The sequence below is a fragment of the Diprion similis genome, chromosome 13 (genome assembly GCF_021155765.1).
Source record: "Diprion similis isolate iyDipSimi1 chromosome 13, iyDipSimi1.1, whole genome shotgun sequence".
Lineage (NCBI taxonomy): Eukaryota > Metazoa > Arthropoda > Insecta > Hymenoptera > Diprionidae > Diprion > Diprion similis.
Window position 1 is genome coordinate 1,481,693 of NC_060117.1, and position 19,309 is coordinate 1,501,001.

The 19,309-nt window shown below is 36.1% G+C and overlaps 1 protein-coding gene across 2 annotated transcripts; it reads right to left on the minus strand.

The window, feature by feature from the left end:
- Positions 1–4,402: 4,402 nt before the first annotated feature.
- Positions 4,403–19,259, minus strand: LOC124414061 (phosphofurin acidic cluster sorting protein 2). Of its 2 annotated transcripts, XM_046894937.1 has the most exons (12): positions 18,987–19,259; positions 11,348–11,651; positions 10,968–11,255; positions 10,726–10,825; positions 10,468–10,623; positions 9,353–9,457; positions 7,438–7,712; positions 7,174–7,379; positions 6,744–7,091; positions 5,771–6,162; positions 5,034–5,150; positions 4,403–4,916 (listed from the first exon to the last, which is right to left on the minus strand). In XM_046894937.1, the coding sequence occupies exons 1-12, from the start codon at positions 19,088–19,090 to the stop codon at positions 4,783–4,785; spliced, it is 2,529 nt and encodes an 842-aa protein (XP_046750893.1). In that variant the 5' UTR covers positions 19,091–19,259; the 3' UTR covers positions 4,403–4,782. The 2 variants fall into 2 exon arrangements, with proteins under 2 accessions (XP_046750893.1, XP_046750894.1); XM_046894938.1 differs by lacking the exon at positions 9,353–9,457.
- Between the last annotated feature and the right edge of the window lie 50 nt (positions 19,260–19,309).

Genomic DNA, 19,309 nt, shown 5'->3' on the forward strand with positions numbered 1-19,309 from the left:
TCTATCGCTCTAATTATTACTCGAGTCAGCTGCAGCTTTTTCATTCTCTGTTTATCAGTTACGTTATATATTAGCGTGCCCCACGTGAGAAAACGATTAGTTCGATCGTTGACATAATTTTAAGGATATTATTATTTCAACAATTCGCCAGGCTATTTTATTTTCAGTCTAAGTATCGTCTTTCGTTATACAATATTATCATTATTAGCATTTTGTCACATATTAATGATTATTCCGAAACAATATTTATGTAGGTAAATTGAATTATATAATAATTATTATATATTTTATATTATATAATATTATTATATAATAATTGTAACAGTTTTCTACGGCTATCTTCCAATGACAGACGAAAATGTCCGTTATTGTTATTATTACTATTATTGTTATCGTTAGCGATTACTTTGTGTTCTTGAACCAGTTTAATTTCATTTCATTATTATTATTATTATTATTATTATTATACAGGTATTCCGTTCGTCGGGGGGAGACATTAAAAAGAATTTGTGAAATCGATTCGACAGAAATAAACAACAACCGGTCGAGAGAGACGAGTAACGAGGGGCGCAATAATTATTTCTATTCTACCGAATAACTTGGGCGGTATAGGTATAACAACGTGATATCCTATACCGAATATAACGTTCAATAGTAGTAGTAATAATATATAACTATATCACATGTATAGGTATGTTTAATATTTATAAATTACAATATACGTATTACGAAAACCAGGGCGCAGGAAATTTAATCAACTTCTTTCTACCTCTTTTCATTTGTCACCTAACGTGTCAATTTCACTTCTTTACTTCTCGTCGAACGTATCGACTGATAATTGTACTCCTTCGAAAGAATCCGATATTATTGTTATTTTGAAAATCAGACAAAAAAGAAAAGAAAAAAAAATACAGAAAATTGTCGCTCGAATCGAAGGAAGATTGATTTTGTTCGCGACTCGCCTCCTTACGAGGTAATTTAATTAACTACGGTCTAAACTTCTTTTTGCGATTAAGCAGAATAAAGAGATATTTTAATCATAATATCGACCGATGATTTCAATTTTTTTTTTTCAATATTACACGTATAAGAATGTATATCGCCCTGATATTATCGACATTGAAATTTCTCTTACAGGATCAGTTTATAATCCTATCTTTTTTCTTCTCTTTTTTCTTTCTAATAGTTTGTTCTTTTCTTTTCTTTTTTTTTTCTTTTTAATTATTGTAACAATTGAGCTTTTGGCATCTGCATTATACCGATTGATAATTTCCATTCATTCGTCTAATTGCGTTTACTAATTCTAGCTCTAGCTTCTTATATTGTTTCTATTTTCTATCTCGTTATCCGAGCTTTGGATATTTCGACTTTGCGACTTTGCGTTATAATAATTACATTGACGGATACATCGCGGAGAGAAATTCAATCGTCCTATGCATTTTGACACAGCGTCGATTCCTCAAGTTCCTGGAATCTTTTCATTTATATTCACTCTAGTAAGTCTAGTCGTTATAAAGGACAATCTCAATTCAACCGATGTGTCGTACCGTAAATTTTACACCCGCAGAGTAATCGCACGATACATAATAATTCATCTAAACGTTATATATATATATATATATATATATATGTGTGTTTGCATGATATATTTATTTCATAACTCTGGAATTTTCATCGGATATATTTTCAACGATAATATAAGTTTATAATCTGACACGAGTCGTGAGTCTTGTTACAATTAAAGTTCTTCTTAACGTCTATTTTAGCTATAGCTGCGTACCTTATATTATGGTAATAAAATGATAAAAAAAATTCTTTTACAAAATCGAAATTACACGCAAGACTCGCTCAAAGTAGGAACAAAAAACAATAACGACTTTAACAATATCAACTAATAATTAATGAAGAAAAAAAGAAAGATGCGTACCAAAATGACGAGGAACTTTTCCTTTAAATAATAATAGTAGTAGTAATAATAATAATAATAATAATGCTTACTAAATAGCGCGCCTGTAGTGAGAGAAAGAAAATAAACGATCGAGAAGCACGAAAATTCACACGCATAATACACACCCATGTACGTAAATAATATCGCATAAAATACTGACTATTGCATGTATTATAATCTCCTCGATACAGATGCGATTTCCATGCAAATATTCATTTGTCTTCCCCTTTATTGATTTTCTTCGTTATCGTATAAATAAAAAATGTGGCCTCTTGGTTAAAATTGAATTTACAATTAAAACATAGATATTGCCGAGCATGATACTATGTATGTATAGTATATTACGTTTGTCTATTAGATATCCGACGACGATAAGATGTATGCGAGTATGTACGATAAAAAGTGTATCGCTTTTTAACTTAGGATTAACGGCAACGAAAATAATATAACGAGAACGACATCAATGATAATAACAATGATAATAGTAATACTACTATGCAATACGTGTGTATGTGTCAAGTTTTTTTTCTACACATGTTTCATTGAATTCCTCTTGTAAAACGTATCAAGAATGACAAAATCTTTCGTCTCTCAATTCTTTCTTACAATTATATCATGTGTGTGTGTGTGTGTGCGCTCGATAGCGTGATAAAATATTGTGCAAGTAAAAGAAAGAAGAAGTAGAAGAGAAAAGAATAAAAGTAATTTCATAATCATATAATTTTCGCCTAAATATTACGATATACTCGTCAGTCGTTATCCGCGGTATAAAATTACCCCAAATTATTCGATTAGAAAAAGCTGTGAGTATTTTTCTCTCCGTTTTCTATAACAATAAAAAGAAATTATACACAATAATATAACGTAAGTGCGAAGAAGTTTGACGAGTTATTTTGGCGCCATCAAAGAACATTGAAAAGACTATTTCTTCTGTTGATTTGGCAAATAATTTCAACGTCACACGTATTCCCTGGTTTTTGACGAGCGAAAGGTGAAAAGAGAAATAAAAAGTTGAAAACCTTAGCTATTTTCACTTACTAAACACGGAGCGAGAGTCCTACGGACTTTGGTATTTAACAAACGGTCGAGAAATTTAGACGAAAGAAAAAGAAGTAATAATATATGTATAAGAGGAGGGAGTCGAGAATATAAAATATATATATATGTATATATATGTATAATTTAATACTACCCATAATTATTACTGTTAAATTTAATATCAAAGTACGGCGTGCAAAGTTTCTTCACTGCCATTTTTTCAAAGGATGCTGCAACCACCCGTATACATATATATTATATATTATATAATATATATTATACATCGACTATGTATCGTAAACGTAATTTTATACTTATATGTATATATATATATATATATATATATATATATATTTAATATGTATAATATATACATAATTGTAACCAATAATTGAAAAATTGGTAGAATAAAGAAAAATAAATAAAACTTCTAAATCATTTAAACAATATCGTTCGTTCATCGTCGGTGTGAAAAGAAACATTAAGAGAAAAGAGAAACAATAACATGTAAATAAAGCTTGGATCTCGTTGCACGCGTCTCAAATTTAGAAAAAAGTAATCGATAACATAAGAAAAGAAATAAAATATATATATATATATATATAGGTATATATACACAACAGCCTGGTGAAGTATGATTAGAATTATCATTTTTTCGGACAACTTGATTTCATTTCCTTCGGCAAATTAATTAATATTTCAAGGGGGAGAAAAACAAAACAGAAAAAATAAAAATAAAACGTAATTTTTTGTTAAAGCGAGCTTTTGCGAAAACTTGCGTCTTTCAAATCAGCAGGATTTTCATATTCATAACGAGTAAATGAATAAACGAAAAAAACAATTATATCAAGCATGTATCTTTACACGAGAGAAGAACAATTTTCAAATCCTATTACGCGCACACACGTGTTTGGTATATTCTTAAAAGGAATATCGTGTGTTATGATTATTGGAAAAACAATAGATTCACCTTTCATTTATGCCAAACGCAAAGCGAACGCAGACTGACGATGCGACGTCAATGAAAATTGATTATTTTGTCAAGCGATACGATGATATGTTGTTCAATTCCTGCCGAATACTCAATGATTAATGTGTATTGTCACAAGTCTTGTTTTCTGCTGTTGTACAAATATCGGCGAAAGAAAGAAAGAAAGAGAGAAAAAAAAAAAAAAACAACAGAGAACAAAACGTAATGGTATTTTTTTTTTGTTCCTTAATACGAAAAGGGCAGAAGACATCGTAGATAAATTTGATTCATCGGAAGATTCTCGCCTAAAGATTAGATCTTTTCAAAATTATTGCACTTGAAGAAAAATATATATATGTATATATATATATATACTTATATATGTCTATAAAGTATAGGATAATTAAATAATTTGAAATATCAATCGAGGATCGTATTTTTCTTATAACTCGACGGATATGATTTGGCGTATCGCAGGCATAAGTACGGAAGAATAATAATCGATTTGGAATAAGAATTCGATACTACTACTACTACTACTTACACCCGATTACCTATTAAATCGTAATCCTACTCCGTTTGTAGGATCTTAATTCTCATAAGAGGATAAAATATATAAAACATGTATGAGATGAAATAAAACTGAAGAAACTAAAGACAACAGAAAAAAAAAAAAAAAAAAACACAATAAACGTAATGCATTATATATACACTAAATACCGGTAATGCAGAAAAAAGGAAATCAGTAGTACGTGGCCGATCAGGGCTGAAATCACTGTAAGCTGCACATGTCAAAGTCGAACTTTACTCGTGTCAATTGCAAGGTTTAGGTGATATTTAGGGACTGTTGCTGTACGTTGTAGGCCAATAACGATACGGGGAACGTCTTGATATGCGTCTGCCACTGCGCCGACAGCTGAAAGAATTTTACGCCGTACCATTCGGTGCCGTCTATACTGACTGGAAAAGAAAAATATACAAGGAGGAAATAATTCTTGTCCCGTATCTTTGTTTCGGTTTCTTAACAGAACGATGAGAAAGTATCTCTTTTGCATTTCTCAGTCGTGCGAAACTTACCTTTCAATGGAATGTTGTGGGTTTTTGCCGAGCATATCAGTCTCGCCACACCGTCGACAGTCTGACTTTTTGGCTCATTTTCCTTTTCCTTCTCCTTCTTCTTTCCCAGTCTCATTACTGTGATAAAATCAATGATTAAATACCAGAAATAAAACGTTTCGTGTTTACGTTGATAATCAATCAAATACGGGACATGAAAATTTTTAAATTAATGATCTTGAGCTGCTTTTTAATTAAAAAAAATTATTGGAAACTTGGTTTCAGGAAAAAAATTTTAAGAGTCCTGAATAAGTGTATATTGATGTGGAAATGAGAGAATTAAATTCCAATCTAAACCTGTACGATCGAGAGAAAATTATTGTACATACAACCTACCGAGACATGTTATTTTTTGCTCAAATTCTAACTCTATTATCGAAAAAATGCAATATTCAACATAAATGTGTGTTACTTTCTTAACATCTTGTTAATTACTATGTTACAAGTAATTAATATCAGTACCAAACCAAGAAAACCATTATTCATGTACATCCGTTTTCACCGCTGAAATTCTGATTCAAAAATCAATTTACAAAGAAGGTAGAAGACAGAAGTAGGCTAAAATCTTGAACCTGGTTGAATGGCGAAAATTCGGTAGCAAAGACTTGGCAAAATTTCACTACATGTAAAAGAAATGACTCCTAATCTAAGAACGGTGTCCAAAATTCGTTGTGACTTTGAAAAGAAGGCAAACTGACTTTTCTGCTTCTTCTCCTTTGTCGTGTAATTCATCGACATATGATGTCCAGGGTTTTCGCCGAGCGGTGGTAGCCTCTGGACGTGAAGCGCTCTGAACGCCTGCCTCAGCGTGATTTTCCCCTTATCTCCTATAGTTTGTTTTCCCCAATAGTCCAGTTGCAGCTCGACCGGCTCCCAGCCGTCCCTCGGCTGGCCAACGTTTGGGCTACTCGGAGGAGTCAGTCGGCTGGGAGGTGGAACTGGCAGACTCGGGGGAGGCAGGGAAGGCGGAGAACCGGACACAGCCATCGCCTCTTCCAGGTCGACGGAGGCCGACGCGCTGCTGTCTGGACAGCCGACTCGAACGTCGTTCACAAAGGGTATGAATATCTGGCTACTGTCGTCGGTCTCCCTGGTAAAATATAAATGTAGTACTTTGAGAAAAAAAAGTGCATTCAAAACCGAGCAGGGATGAATGAGAATTGGATGAAAAGAATTTATTTCAATGCTGTTGTATTCGGAGTTTCCATTCTTGTCTGCAAATGTTTTCAAGTATTAATGGGTTCCGCTGTGTCAATGAAATATTAGGGAAAAAGATGATTCGATGCTTTTGAACCGATTCTAACGTTTTTGGGCTAATTTTGTAAAGATTTTCGAATCTTCACCTGAGTAAGATTTCTTACAATCTGTCAGGATCTGGTCAATAAACAAAACGAGTTAAAAAAAACATTAGAATCGGATGAAAAAAAAACACAACAATTCAATCACTTTAAACATTTCAACGACTAACTTTTCTCAAATTGTTGATATCTCGTAGGGTCGTTGTGTAATTCATGCCCACAATCGACGGCGCAGATAAGATTGTTTTAGATTTTTTAGACGGTTCTTTTTTGTTCCCTAACTTATTATTCAACCAGCGAGGTCCATCGATTATCAAAATTCTGTTAGTTTCAAGTTGACTTGACTTTTCAACAAGTAAATTTAAATTCCCACCTGTAAGTCACCATCGCCTCGGCAATGGGAAGAGATAGGAGCGGTCCACAGGTGGCCAAATATTCCGTGACCCTTGCAGCGCCTTCGGTGGCGCCTCCGCCCTCGCGTTCCATGATTTCTTTCCACTCCTCGCCAAAGAGCATCGAGTACCTTGAATCGACGGAGCAGAGATACCTCGCTAGAGTGTTGGAGCCGAGGGGAACGACGAGGAATCTCAGGTAATTTTGCCAGTCGGGTGGCCTGAAGCTGAGGAGATCGACGTAATGGCGAAGCACAGCGTTGACGAAACTGTCTCCGCCCGCTATAACCACCTTAATGGGAGCCGGCGGTTTAGCAGAGCTGTTGCAGCTGTGGAAAGTCAGTTTTTAAATAAAACCGATGGTGAAAATTTCCATCCAGTTTCTCGTCTTCGCCTCAAAACCAAACTCACAATTTTTGAATGCGAGCAACGAGACAGGTGAACGTCGCCCTGATGTCGGCTGGTGACGCGGTGGTCAGAACGCGCTGATTTCGCTCCTGGAGTCGAGCGGCCAGAACCGCGCCACCTGGATCGGCGAGAGAAACGAGAGACACGGACTCTGGAAGACTATCGTCGGGCAGAACTCGACCCAATTGTTCGACGAGGGCCTTTCTCGGCTGAAAAGTTAGGATGAATGAGCGACGGCGCGGATTTGACGGCGCATAGATTTCTTACCTCGGCGTTGTTCATATCGGTAGCTGGTTTGAGGTCGACGCTGAGACTGTGTTTCTTGGACTTGTTGCTTCCCGGCGTTCCCCGATCCCTGGCAAAAAGTCTGCTTCTTCTGTCGGCGCCGTCACTTTTGTTGGGATGATCCGAGCTGGATTTTGGCGGTGATCCGGCAACCGCCTGTGGCGCATCGTTAGCTTCGTGATCCGTCCAGTTTTCTGGATGCGAATCGCTGTCTGCCCTCCTCGAACTGTCGTCGCTGAGTCGGTCCACCCCGCGTTCTGCAATATTACCAATTTTAACACGACAAGCGGAAGCGGATTTACCGGTGAATGGAGAATATCGGCACGTAGTTATACTTGTATAATTGTATTTCAAAATTGGCAAAAGAGATAATACACATCGGTTAGAACAGCTCGGAATGTCGGATCGAGCGATCGACGAAAGGTAGATGGGTGGATACAGCTCAGAGACAGATAAAAGGATAGACGCCGGATAAAGTGTGCAGCAGACAAAATTCAAAACAGGACAATCGTATTTGAAGACCGAACTAAAGTGCAGAAAAATGATTAAATGAATGGAAGAAACGATACGTTTTCACATACATATATACATACATACATATATATATATATATATATATATATATATATATATATATATATATATATATATATAGATGTAAATAAAAACACCTCTGGCGTGATGACAATAATTTTTTTTTCCTGCATTTAAATCAATATATTAAAGTGAATCAGCGTTAGACGTACTGTCAAAGAATGCCAAGGCTAGCATAGAGGCGCATATCGATCGTTACGTAACCACTGCATTAGCCAAATTCAGTATACGGTCATGCTAATTTTGCCAAGGATGCATTCGTTTTGAATAAGCTTTATTCGCCCCAACGGATTTATAAGTTTTTCAAACACAATAGGTTGTTACGGGTTGCGAGGTAATAGATGCGTTATACAAAGGCTGACAGAGACGTGCTGAATTGTGAGATTATGTATGTTATAATATACTCATAAATGTTTGTAACAATAATGATCATAATAGTCATAATGATAATAATAGAAACAACAACAACAACAACAACAACACAACAACAGCAATTACTTATAATTGTACCATCAGACAACGAAAATGAAGAAACGAACAATTTATTTATAGAGACACCCAAAATTTGTAAAACAAAGCAATAGAAACTGCAAATAGAAACGTACGAGTAAACATTCAGGCTGGTTTTTTTTTATTAGATATAGATGTACGTACGTTACACAGGTAGGTAGATAGATAGAAGCTTCGCAGCTGTCAGTATAAAAAGTTTAACAATAATAACAATAAGTAATAAACGATGGAAACTTATTCAATCAATTCGTTGGAAAAATAAAGAAAAATAAGGCAAACAGGAAAAAACACACAGCGTATTACATACTTTACGTACACGCACGCACGCACGCACACATCGTGTATATTATATATATTTATATATATATATATATATATATATATATATAATATACATATTCAACTGGGTTAAATAGCAATTTGATAGACTTTTGAACACGGCTCTCTACTAAAATATCATATACATGATAAAACATACAACATACCAAAAGACAGTGAAAATTCTCTACGATTCCGAACGACTTGAAGTAAAAAAAAAAAAACATTGCAAGAGACTATATTTGAAATCGAGAGAAAAAGAGATTGGTAACTTGACTTGAGAGAAATTCGCCGACAATATTCGAGACGACAAAACCATAAAAACCAAAACTAAAAAAAAAAAAAAAAAAAAAAACAAATTACCGTCATTGAATCGTAGCGTTGAAAGAAAACTTGCGAAAACACTATGGTTCGTTGTTCGTATCTTGAATCGAGATACTACGACAGATATTCGGCAACTAGTCGGCTTACGTACCTGGGGTAGTGTGTCCGATACGATTCTTCTCTTTGGTAGCCAGACAGGAATGAGGTTGAGCTACGGCGTTAGCGGAGTTGGTACCGATTTCCTCGCCGGTTACTACTACCGAATCGTACCATGCAACAATGCAAAGCCAAAAACCCACCAGACTTGAACATAGTTATTAATATGCGTCTGACTTACAAACAAAAGAAATATATATATTTTTCAAATTTTTTTTTTATGTCCCCCTCTTTCTACATTCTCGAAAAATTCTCCTAATCGAAAGCCTAAGGTCATCGTGTTTGAATGGAACAAAATTAAGGGTAACAAGAGTTGGTTGAATGTTCTCTCAAAGTATCAAAAATAACAACGGATCGTTCTACAGACAGCGTTCTTCTTCATACAGTTTTATTCAAGTGTGAAAATAATTATATTGATAATCAATTGATGTGATGATTAAATTATTATAATCTACGAATAGATGTGAAATTTTTTTTTTTAGTGAGAATTTAACTCATTTCATTCTCTCTTTTCCACGTCATCGTTTCACTACCAACCACGCACACGCTTTTTGCGAATTCATCTGCTAACGTGAAATACGGATCATTATACATATTTTTACGTATTATAATATTTTCTACACAACGTTCTGACATACAGACGACAAACGTTCTTCCGATAATGATTGTAATGATAATAATAGTAATAATAACAACATTAATTATAATAATAATGAACGTAATGAAAACGAAAAAGCATTATTACGAACACTACGAGCGAGAACAATTAAAAATACATTTTACGTATGTATAATAATAATAATGATAATAATAATAATGGCGGCGAAGGTAATAATAATAGTAGTAATAATAATAATAATAATAATAATATACTATAAACGTAATTCATTTGGTAAAATTAATGATGATTACAATAATATTAGTCAATAAATCAATCAAACAATCGATTATTAATCAATTATCTATTGTTGACTGTCTCAATGACATTCAACAGTAATAATAATAATACCAACTTGCCTCAATGTCTTATATTTTTTTAGTAACAGGGGGGGGGGGATTAATTTTCGTTGAAAAAAATTCGTCATCCCCCGTAAAGCGACTTTAACTTACCTGTGTGCGTCGGCGCCAAAAGAGATCGACTAGAGCTGAAGAACGGTCTCAATGACGGCTTTGGCGTGCTGCTGACGGACATTGTGTCTAGTTCTGGTCCGCTGTCAGACAAATCTTCCAGCTCGTCAAACAACTCCTCGATTTCCATGTCGCCGCCTGTAGTACAAAAACCACAATCGATGATCGATAAGATATGGATATCGATTAAATTACAAAAAAAAAAAAAAAACAAAAAAAAAACCATGAACCAAGCTTTACCTGAAAGTTTTTGCCCGATCTCTTCTTGGTCGTGTTCCAGTTCCTCGGAAACTCTAAACCTTTTCAGTAGCGCAATGAATTTCTGCTTCAAGTTTCTTTGCTGAAAGTAAAATTCGATTCAAATGAAAAACAACTTTAGATCCCCGCAATTAGCGATCTATCACAAAATCTGACTAATCAATAAGAATCAACACGCTTGTACATCAAGATTTATTCCCAGTTGTCAACCGTTGGACGCTCACCCTGGCGTTGGCGGGTATTTTTGCTCTACTCTTTCTTCTGTGTACTTCCAGTGTGGGTTCGCTGTCGCTGCCTTCAGCCTCTCCTTCGGAACTGAACTCTTCCTCGTCGTCGCTGAATTCAGTACCCAGTCTTTCGCTGGGATCGTTCAAAAGCCTCTTGTCGTGATCCACGGGCTGCGAACTCAACGCGACGACGCTAACCTTGGCTAGAACGACGGAATGACCGCCATACTTTTCCGACTTGTCAGAAATGAGCTCGAGCTCGAGGTCCATCTGCTTCTGCAGAACCTAAAAGCATGGAACGTTGTATCAGGTTTTGAAAAGATTTTATTTTGCTATTGATAAAATCCTTGGCCATGTGACTGCGAAAGCGCGCATACCTGTGCCATGTTGATGACTCCTTCAGCAAGGGTTTTATAACCAAGCATTGTTCTGTTCTTGTACCTCTTACGTCTTTGCAAAAGTATCAAAAGCTTGTTTCCGTCCCTTTTAAGAAAGTGGGGGTACTGAAGGGCGAACTGAAGTTCCAGTTCGGTGTCCAGCATACCGGCGGCTGGTACAGCTATCTCGTTCGATCTCAGCGTTCTTTTTGAACTCTGCATTTTAACAGCTAGACTGATCGACGCCAGATCGGCACCCAACGGTCTCAGAAGAACCAACCGACTCAGCGTCAATGAACAAAGTCTGCACAAACAAAACCGAGAATTCTTTAAATGGTACTACGAAAAGTTTTTTCAGAGTCAGTAAAGCGTGATTTTCAAATTGTAAATAGTTTGAAAATTGGATAGAAGATAATAATAACCAGTGTTTCTTTCACCGAGCTATTTTTTATAATTTGTAGATAAATAATTTAACGATATGATGGATCGATTCTCATCAATTTTTATTCGATACATGTACATCTACGAGTGAATTTTGCGCTGTTCATTCTCATTTTTTCACAACTTAATTGAAGGTAAAATCATACGCTAGACATTCTTGCCATAGTGCTATTTACCGTGAAACAGTGTACCACGACCGACGAGGCCTGGAAATAAATCTGACAGTAAAAATAAATCTGCAAGCGTGTCAAACGGCAACCACATTGGAATCCCGCAGTAAACATGGTCACATTTGACACGATTGCGATTTTATTTCGTCTGTATGATTATTTCAAGGCATCGTAAATCGTTAAACACCATTTTACAGTGTATGAAAAGATGGCAAAAGTATACAAAGTAGAATTTTATCACCGACCATATTCTAAAAATTTTGAATTTGGTCATAGAAATTCACTCGCGCCGGTGCGAGTTGCGTTGCGTGAATTTGTCCCTCAATTTCGATACTAACAGCAAGTAATGAAAGAACTAGAGAAAAAAATTAAATTACACGAAATTGATTAATATCTACATTTCATTTCAATCCTCCGTTGTCATATTTATACCTCATTCTCCCCCTAGTGCGATAAAAAAAAAAAAAGAGAGAAAGAAAAGAAGAAAAACAATAATAAAAATTTATCTTTATTTCCTCCCGGTTAAATTGGTAAAGCACACGCAATAACAGGGCAAGTTCGCGGTACGGAGGGCTGTAGGATAGATGGATGGATGGATAGGCGAACGTGGGGCGGTCGGTGACATTGAATCGATATTATATCGGAACTGTGCAGAAGGCAGGCAGGCAGGCAGGCATACCGGACGTGGAAAGCGTCGAGCCGAAGCCCAGGCACAACATTAACCCACACAAGCATTTCACCTCTCCCTCCGAGTTACGGTCAGTTGGTTTATGCGCATAATTTATGTCCAATTTGTTTGACATTATCCGAGTTAAAACACCTGCGTGCAAGCAGCTCGTGCTCGGGGAAGTAGCGCGTGTTGCCTGCGAGTAGGCGGATTTCACAGTCTCATGTTCGGCAAATAAAAAAATCCCTATGCCGTGATAATTCGCACGAAACGTGACGTCATCGGGCAAGAGTTCCTACCCGCCTGAATTCAGGCAACACCCTCCACAGGGATCGAACTGTACGGTTTATGAATCACCACGGCAAAGGGAATGAGTTTATCATGAATGGGGAGAATATCCAGAGTCCTCGTTGCGCATAAAGGAGTGACAGCGATGGGGGGGATGGACATACCTGTATAGCATACATATAGAAAATACAAGTGTATTGCGGGCGGAAAAAAAAAGGAAAAATCCAAAAAATCAGACGACAGATAGATTACAGGGAATCTCTTCTCTCCGCACCACTGAAGAATAAATACACAATCCGTGTACCTATATACATATATAAACCTATAACTCTATGGATGAAAATAGCAAAACTACGCCTGCAGTGAGTATAACCAGCAGCGCACCGATCCTTACGTCACTTGAGGTTGTCTGACGTATGCATAACATCATAGACACATTACGTTAGGACTCAAACCTCCGAAATTCAAATAATTCAGCGGAAGATATGTAAAATTGGAAACAAAATTCTATACGATCTTTATCATCTTCTATCTACCTACAGATGGCATATATAATATATTTATATAGTGATTATAATAGGAGCTGCCTTATCAATGTGAATTATTTTTTGCCACTCTTTACACTATTCACCTTATGTATAGATATAATTAGTTATACGCGTATCACACATGATATGAATTGATAAACCCTGTCGTTATATCGGTGTTCTAGAAAAAAAGAAATCCATTACCGTGGACATGTTCTAAAGATAATAAATGGAAGAAAAATAAACCAATAGTCACACCCCGACAAAGAAAAAAAATTGCATCCCTATATTTTCTACAAAAATAAATACAAAATAAAACACTGACCGATGTCAAAGAATAAAATTTCGCACTGCAGAAAAGAGAGAAGAAAACAAACAAAAAAAAAAAAAATCATTCGCAACTCGATACTGCGCACGTTATAGTTAATTGAACATGTTTCGCCATGCGGCGAAATCATACTTGGCGTTAAATTTTTTTCAAAATCTTATGTCCAATTACATCCAACTGACTGAAGCCTCGAGCGAAATACCCACAATAATAATAATGATAATAACAATAAACTTTCCTGTCCCGCACAGTTTCCAATAATCAATCTCTCTTTCACTCCTTCCCTCCATCTCTTCGCCCCTTCTTCCCTCTTTTCCTTCTTTCTCATTCTTCTCTTCTATTTGTAGCTGCAGGTTAATTAGAAACCTCTACACACACACACATCATCATCATCGCAGCAGCCGCAGGGTCACGACGTATTTTAGTTGTACGTAGGGGCGGCGATTATGTGCACATTATATACATAATCGCGTATATATACGTATGTATGTACATACATATATGTAAGCTTGTTACATAGGCGTGTACGTATGAATGTACGATATGTATGTACATACATACATAGCTTCTACACTATTTGCAGAAATCAAGGCCGCGCCGGCAGGCTGCTGTGTGATCTACGATGTGATTATACGTGTGTGTAATGTGTGTACCCTTTGTCATACATACATCGGAGATATCGTCATCTATTTTCGTGCATATTAACAAAATTTTCAATTATCTACAATTTTTATCGCCATTAAATCGACAATACATGTACATACATACTACATACATATTCAGTGCACATTATAAATAAATCGCGATACGAGAACGATGATTCATTTTTCACCGAAAGAGGAAAGAAAAAAAAAAAAAAAAAAAAAATCAGACAAGACACAATAATGGCATGAGGTGGATCAGCCTTCTCCGTTCTGCACAATGAATTTCACGTGAAGAAAAAATATATATAATACTGTATTATATATACAGTCCCCTATCGTTTCGTAAGATTGACGAAAATATTTTTTCCACGCATCTGCGATCACCTTCTGATTCTTTTTATGCATAATTTTATTTGAAGAGGAGAAAAAAAAAAAAAAAAAAAAAAAAAAAAAAAAAAAAAAAAAAAAAAAAAACTTTGGCAGAATGCGCATGGATCGATTTTATACATGCTCTCATCTGTAAATACCTCCCCTCCCCTCCCGCCCCTCGCGCTCATATCGCAACACGACGGCAGCAGAACGACGCATTAGATTCATACATAATACGGTATGTATGCATATCTACTCTTCTCGTCCCTGTTATACATAATGCATTGTATAGGTATGTACGTACATAAATGTATATGCCAAGCTGTTTCAATGATTTGAAATTAGCATATTTCGGTAGCACATACAAGGTATATACATATGTATCATACAATACATGCGCGTACGTGAGAAATAAGTGAGGACAACGTGACCGGACTAATATAGAGGAAGAATAATGAAGAGATGAAGGAAAAAAAAACAAAGGAAAAAAAAATTGCTACGTACATCAGACCCACGTTTTTCCGTTCCCTCATCATCCTCCTCAATCTTATCTACATTATTCTTGATACTTATATTAATTAGTTGAAAATAATATATATTTGATACTTAGGGTGCGTTCTGAAATTAGCTGCGGTGCGCGAAAGAGATAAAAGAATATCGACAGCACTGGAAGCAAATTTTTGGAACGCACCCATTACAGAGAGACTAGATCAAGTTTTCGTTTGTTTTTTCAATTTTGAAACAATCTACTACCGTCATAACGAATACACATATTACAAAAATTTTGAATCCGACAATAAATTGAATAACTCGCCATATAAATATCTATGATAAACAGATAGATTGAATAAATAAAGAAAAAGATACTCATCATGAATTAGGTGCGTTTTCCTTCCCCCTAGAGATCTCTAGTCGTTACATTATAAAACACTGTACAGATATGTTATATATATATATATATAACCTACCTATATGTAGTATACGGTGATTCAACAGCCGTATTATTATATTTTATTGCAAATATCCTGCACAGTGGCCGCAAATTTCAATGGGGAGAAGTATACCTATAATAAGACAGTACTATACATATGTCCATAGAATATATATACATAATATAGCATAGCAGCGCAAATGCAAATTAGTCTGCTTCACCGCAGACTGTAAACGAATATTGTATATATAAATTTGACATACAAAAATTATCGCCATATTTACGTATCCGATACCGTTATACAGGTTTATAATATTTTTCTGCATTTGTCATAAAAATTAATCAACGCGTACATACTTCTTTATAAATCGATATAATATACCGAGCGAGCATCTACGTTATTATAGAGTGAATGCGATTATCATCCCGTGTCTATAAATACATATCTTTATATGTATACTATTTTTGTCGGAGAGAGGCGAGAGAAAGAAAAAAAAAAATGACACAAACATACACGTATATGTACATACATGCAAAGAGGGACGGACTCGTTATCGATTTGGAGATAATTATTCATACGCTCTCTCGCTTTCTCTCCCCCTCAAAAGCTTTCTGTTTATCTATATGCATCTATGTATTTGTATATTTCATAAAGAATTCTACAGAATACAAAAAGATGTTATTTTGTGATTTTTGGGCTCATCGATTACAAGTCTGAAGTCAGATTTAAAAAATTCTCAAGATGGTGGATCCAATATGGTGGACGAAAATTTCAGATTTGATCGAATACAGTAAAAACACTTTATGCAGGAGTTTTCCGGGTTGCTAATTGGATACGCCATACCGAATTTTCAAAATCTGATTTCAGATTCGTAATCAGCGAGGTAAAAAACTCCTGGGCACAGTTTTTTTCTACATATTTGATGGAATTTAAAATTTTCGTCAGTCATGTAATATACGCCATCTTGAATTTTTGAAATGCACTAAGTACGTAACAAAAGAATTTTTAGTATTTTAAAACGTACTTTATCTACAGTATATATATAACAATAAACCGATTGTTCCGACGTTTAAGAATTTGTGAAAAAAACATACTTCGTGTCGCGTATCCGACCATAATACTACAAGAAGACGCGTAGTGATATAAATATTTGTGCAAAGAATTATCGTCATGACCGGCGATTGGTTGGTTTCACAGAAAAAATATCAATAATCCGATCAAAGTCCCGTCCTGTAAGACGTTACACACATACATATACGATCCAACGTTAAATTGTAATAACGTGTATAAAAATTGTATATATTTATCTTGTTTGTTTATTTTTAACAACCTGCATGCGAGTTTATTCGATCGGTGAAGAGATTAGAAAAATAGAGTAATGATAAGAAGAATCAGACGTCGTAATAATCATTGGCTAATTGAACGATAGGTAAAAAACGTCTCGCACACTGTATATGATGTTGTAAGTATGAATGATGATTGAGAGTTAGTGACCTAGATTACGATCTCGACTTTGAAGAGATTATCATGTTGATGAATCGTTATTATTCACAGATTTCCTCGCATCATCAGAGAGTTTCGTGATAATAAATATGATTTAGTCTATAGCAGCTGAATTAGGACGTTTGAAACGATAAAAAGGTAGTTTATTTTTTTTTTCTTCTTTCTTTGCGTCGTATAAAAATTATTACAATGAAGTTAGTAACGTTATTGTAATGATTGGGCTTTTGGAAAACCCGTTGTTATTTTGTAATTTTAGAAATCACTGAAATTCGGTCAATTATAATAAAGCAAAATTAATTCTATATTTTCACAAGTTAGCCATTTCAAAGTCACTATAATATTGCGCAAAATAGTGATTTTTTTCCCCCAACGTTTCGTTATGCTGACGTTACTAACTTCAGCCTCATGAAAAATCATGACCGCGAGGCTGGTGAAAATCCAGATTAAAAATACTGAGAAAACTTGCGAGGTAAGTGTAAGGAGAATCAACGGAAATAAGACTGCGCATTCCTTTAAAAGACATTGCTCGATTTATACACGCGGTATTTCTCTCGAAACAGTTACATATACTTGTCAGAAGTATTTCAGTACTATAGAGGAGAAAATGTCACGAGTCTAAAGTTAGTGACGTTATCGTAATGATTTACGTTTTGAGAAAATCGATATTTCATAATTTTAGGAACGACTGAAATTCAGTAAATTATAATAAAGAAAAATAAAATTATATTTTCATAATTTAGTCACTTCGAAGTTACTACAATATTGCAACATAGTGACTTTTTCCCCCCAATTTTGATAATTCAACTACTTCATAGTCACTAAAATATTACAAAACAGTGACTTTTATGCCAGTCAATGTTTCGATACGCTAATGTTACTAACTTCAGTCTGATAAAATTTTGTACATACATACATCGTGGTTATAGAAAAAAAAAAAAGAAAAACGCGTCATACAAAAAGCGTGTCGGCAGTCGGTTTCTTGCGTTGCGCGCGCGACAGCTTTTGACAGTTAACATCCGCCGTTGAACGACAGCCAAACAACGCAAACGTCAAACCGACCGTATAGTAGAGAAAACGCGCTTCTGACTAAAGAGTTTCGCCCTTCCCGATCCCTTCCGTCATTTGTTCAATACTACACGATGCATTCATGCGCCTATGTTCACACAGGTATTAATAAGAAAAAGAAGAAGAAGAAGAAGAAGAACCGGTACGATTGTATAGCTGTAGGCCGGAATGTGAAAACAAACAGCTCGAGGTATTCTCGGTACATTGTCCGATGCAGCAGCAGTATTAAGGCATAAATCGCAAGTTGCAAAAAAAAGTAAAAAAGAAATCGATCGACTTCGGTTGCAATATACAACAGAAAAGAAAAACAGACGAAAAAAGTAATTGGTCGTGAGGACAAAAGACGGTCGAGAAGAAAACGCTAAGATAAAAACGAATAAGTAGGATAAACACATGGTGGTATGTAGCCACCAGAAGCTGCGCGGTGAGAAACAATGTAAGTATTCCAGTTTGGAAAAACAGCAGCCACGTCGTCGTCCTCTTTGTTGAACCGGAGTAAGAAAGAAAGATAAGGGAGATAAGAAGGTCGGGATAAAGAGAACGGGGAAAAAGGGCGTGTTGAATACAGCTGCGCAGGATGATCTGAATATACTCGCAGTTTGTTGCGGGCGAGACGAGAGGAGAGAAAGAGAGAGAGAGATAAATAGATAGATAGAGAGAGAGAGAGAGAGTGTGTGGGTGACGAAAAGGCGGCAGGTTAATTACCTCGGTATGCAGTTGGGCGGCGTGCGATCGACTTCCCACGTAGCGAAGAGCTTCATGGGGACGGGCCGGGAAGCCGGGGTCGTTACCTTGTTTCTTTCCGCCATTTTTACGGCGCCAAGATACGACACAATACCTTCGGATGCGGATGACTCCCCTCGGGATTACCGATGATGCGGGGCGAGCCGCCGCTCCTCGCCGCCGCCGCCGCCGCCGCTACCCGCCAACATCAGAACGAAGGGAGACCGACGCAGAGGCTCGGACCCGGGAACAAGGCGAAGACGACACAACCTATCACTGCCACTCTTTCTTTCACTGTTTTTCAC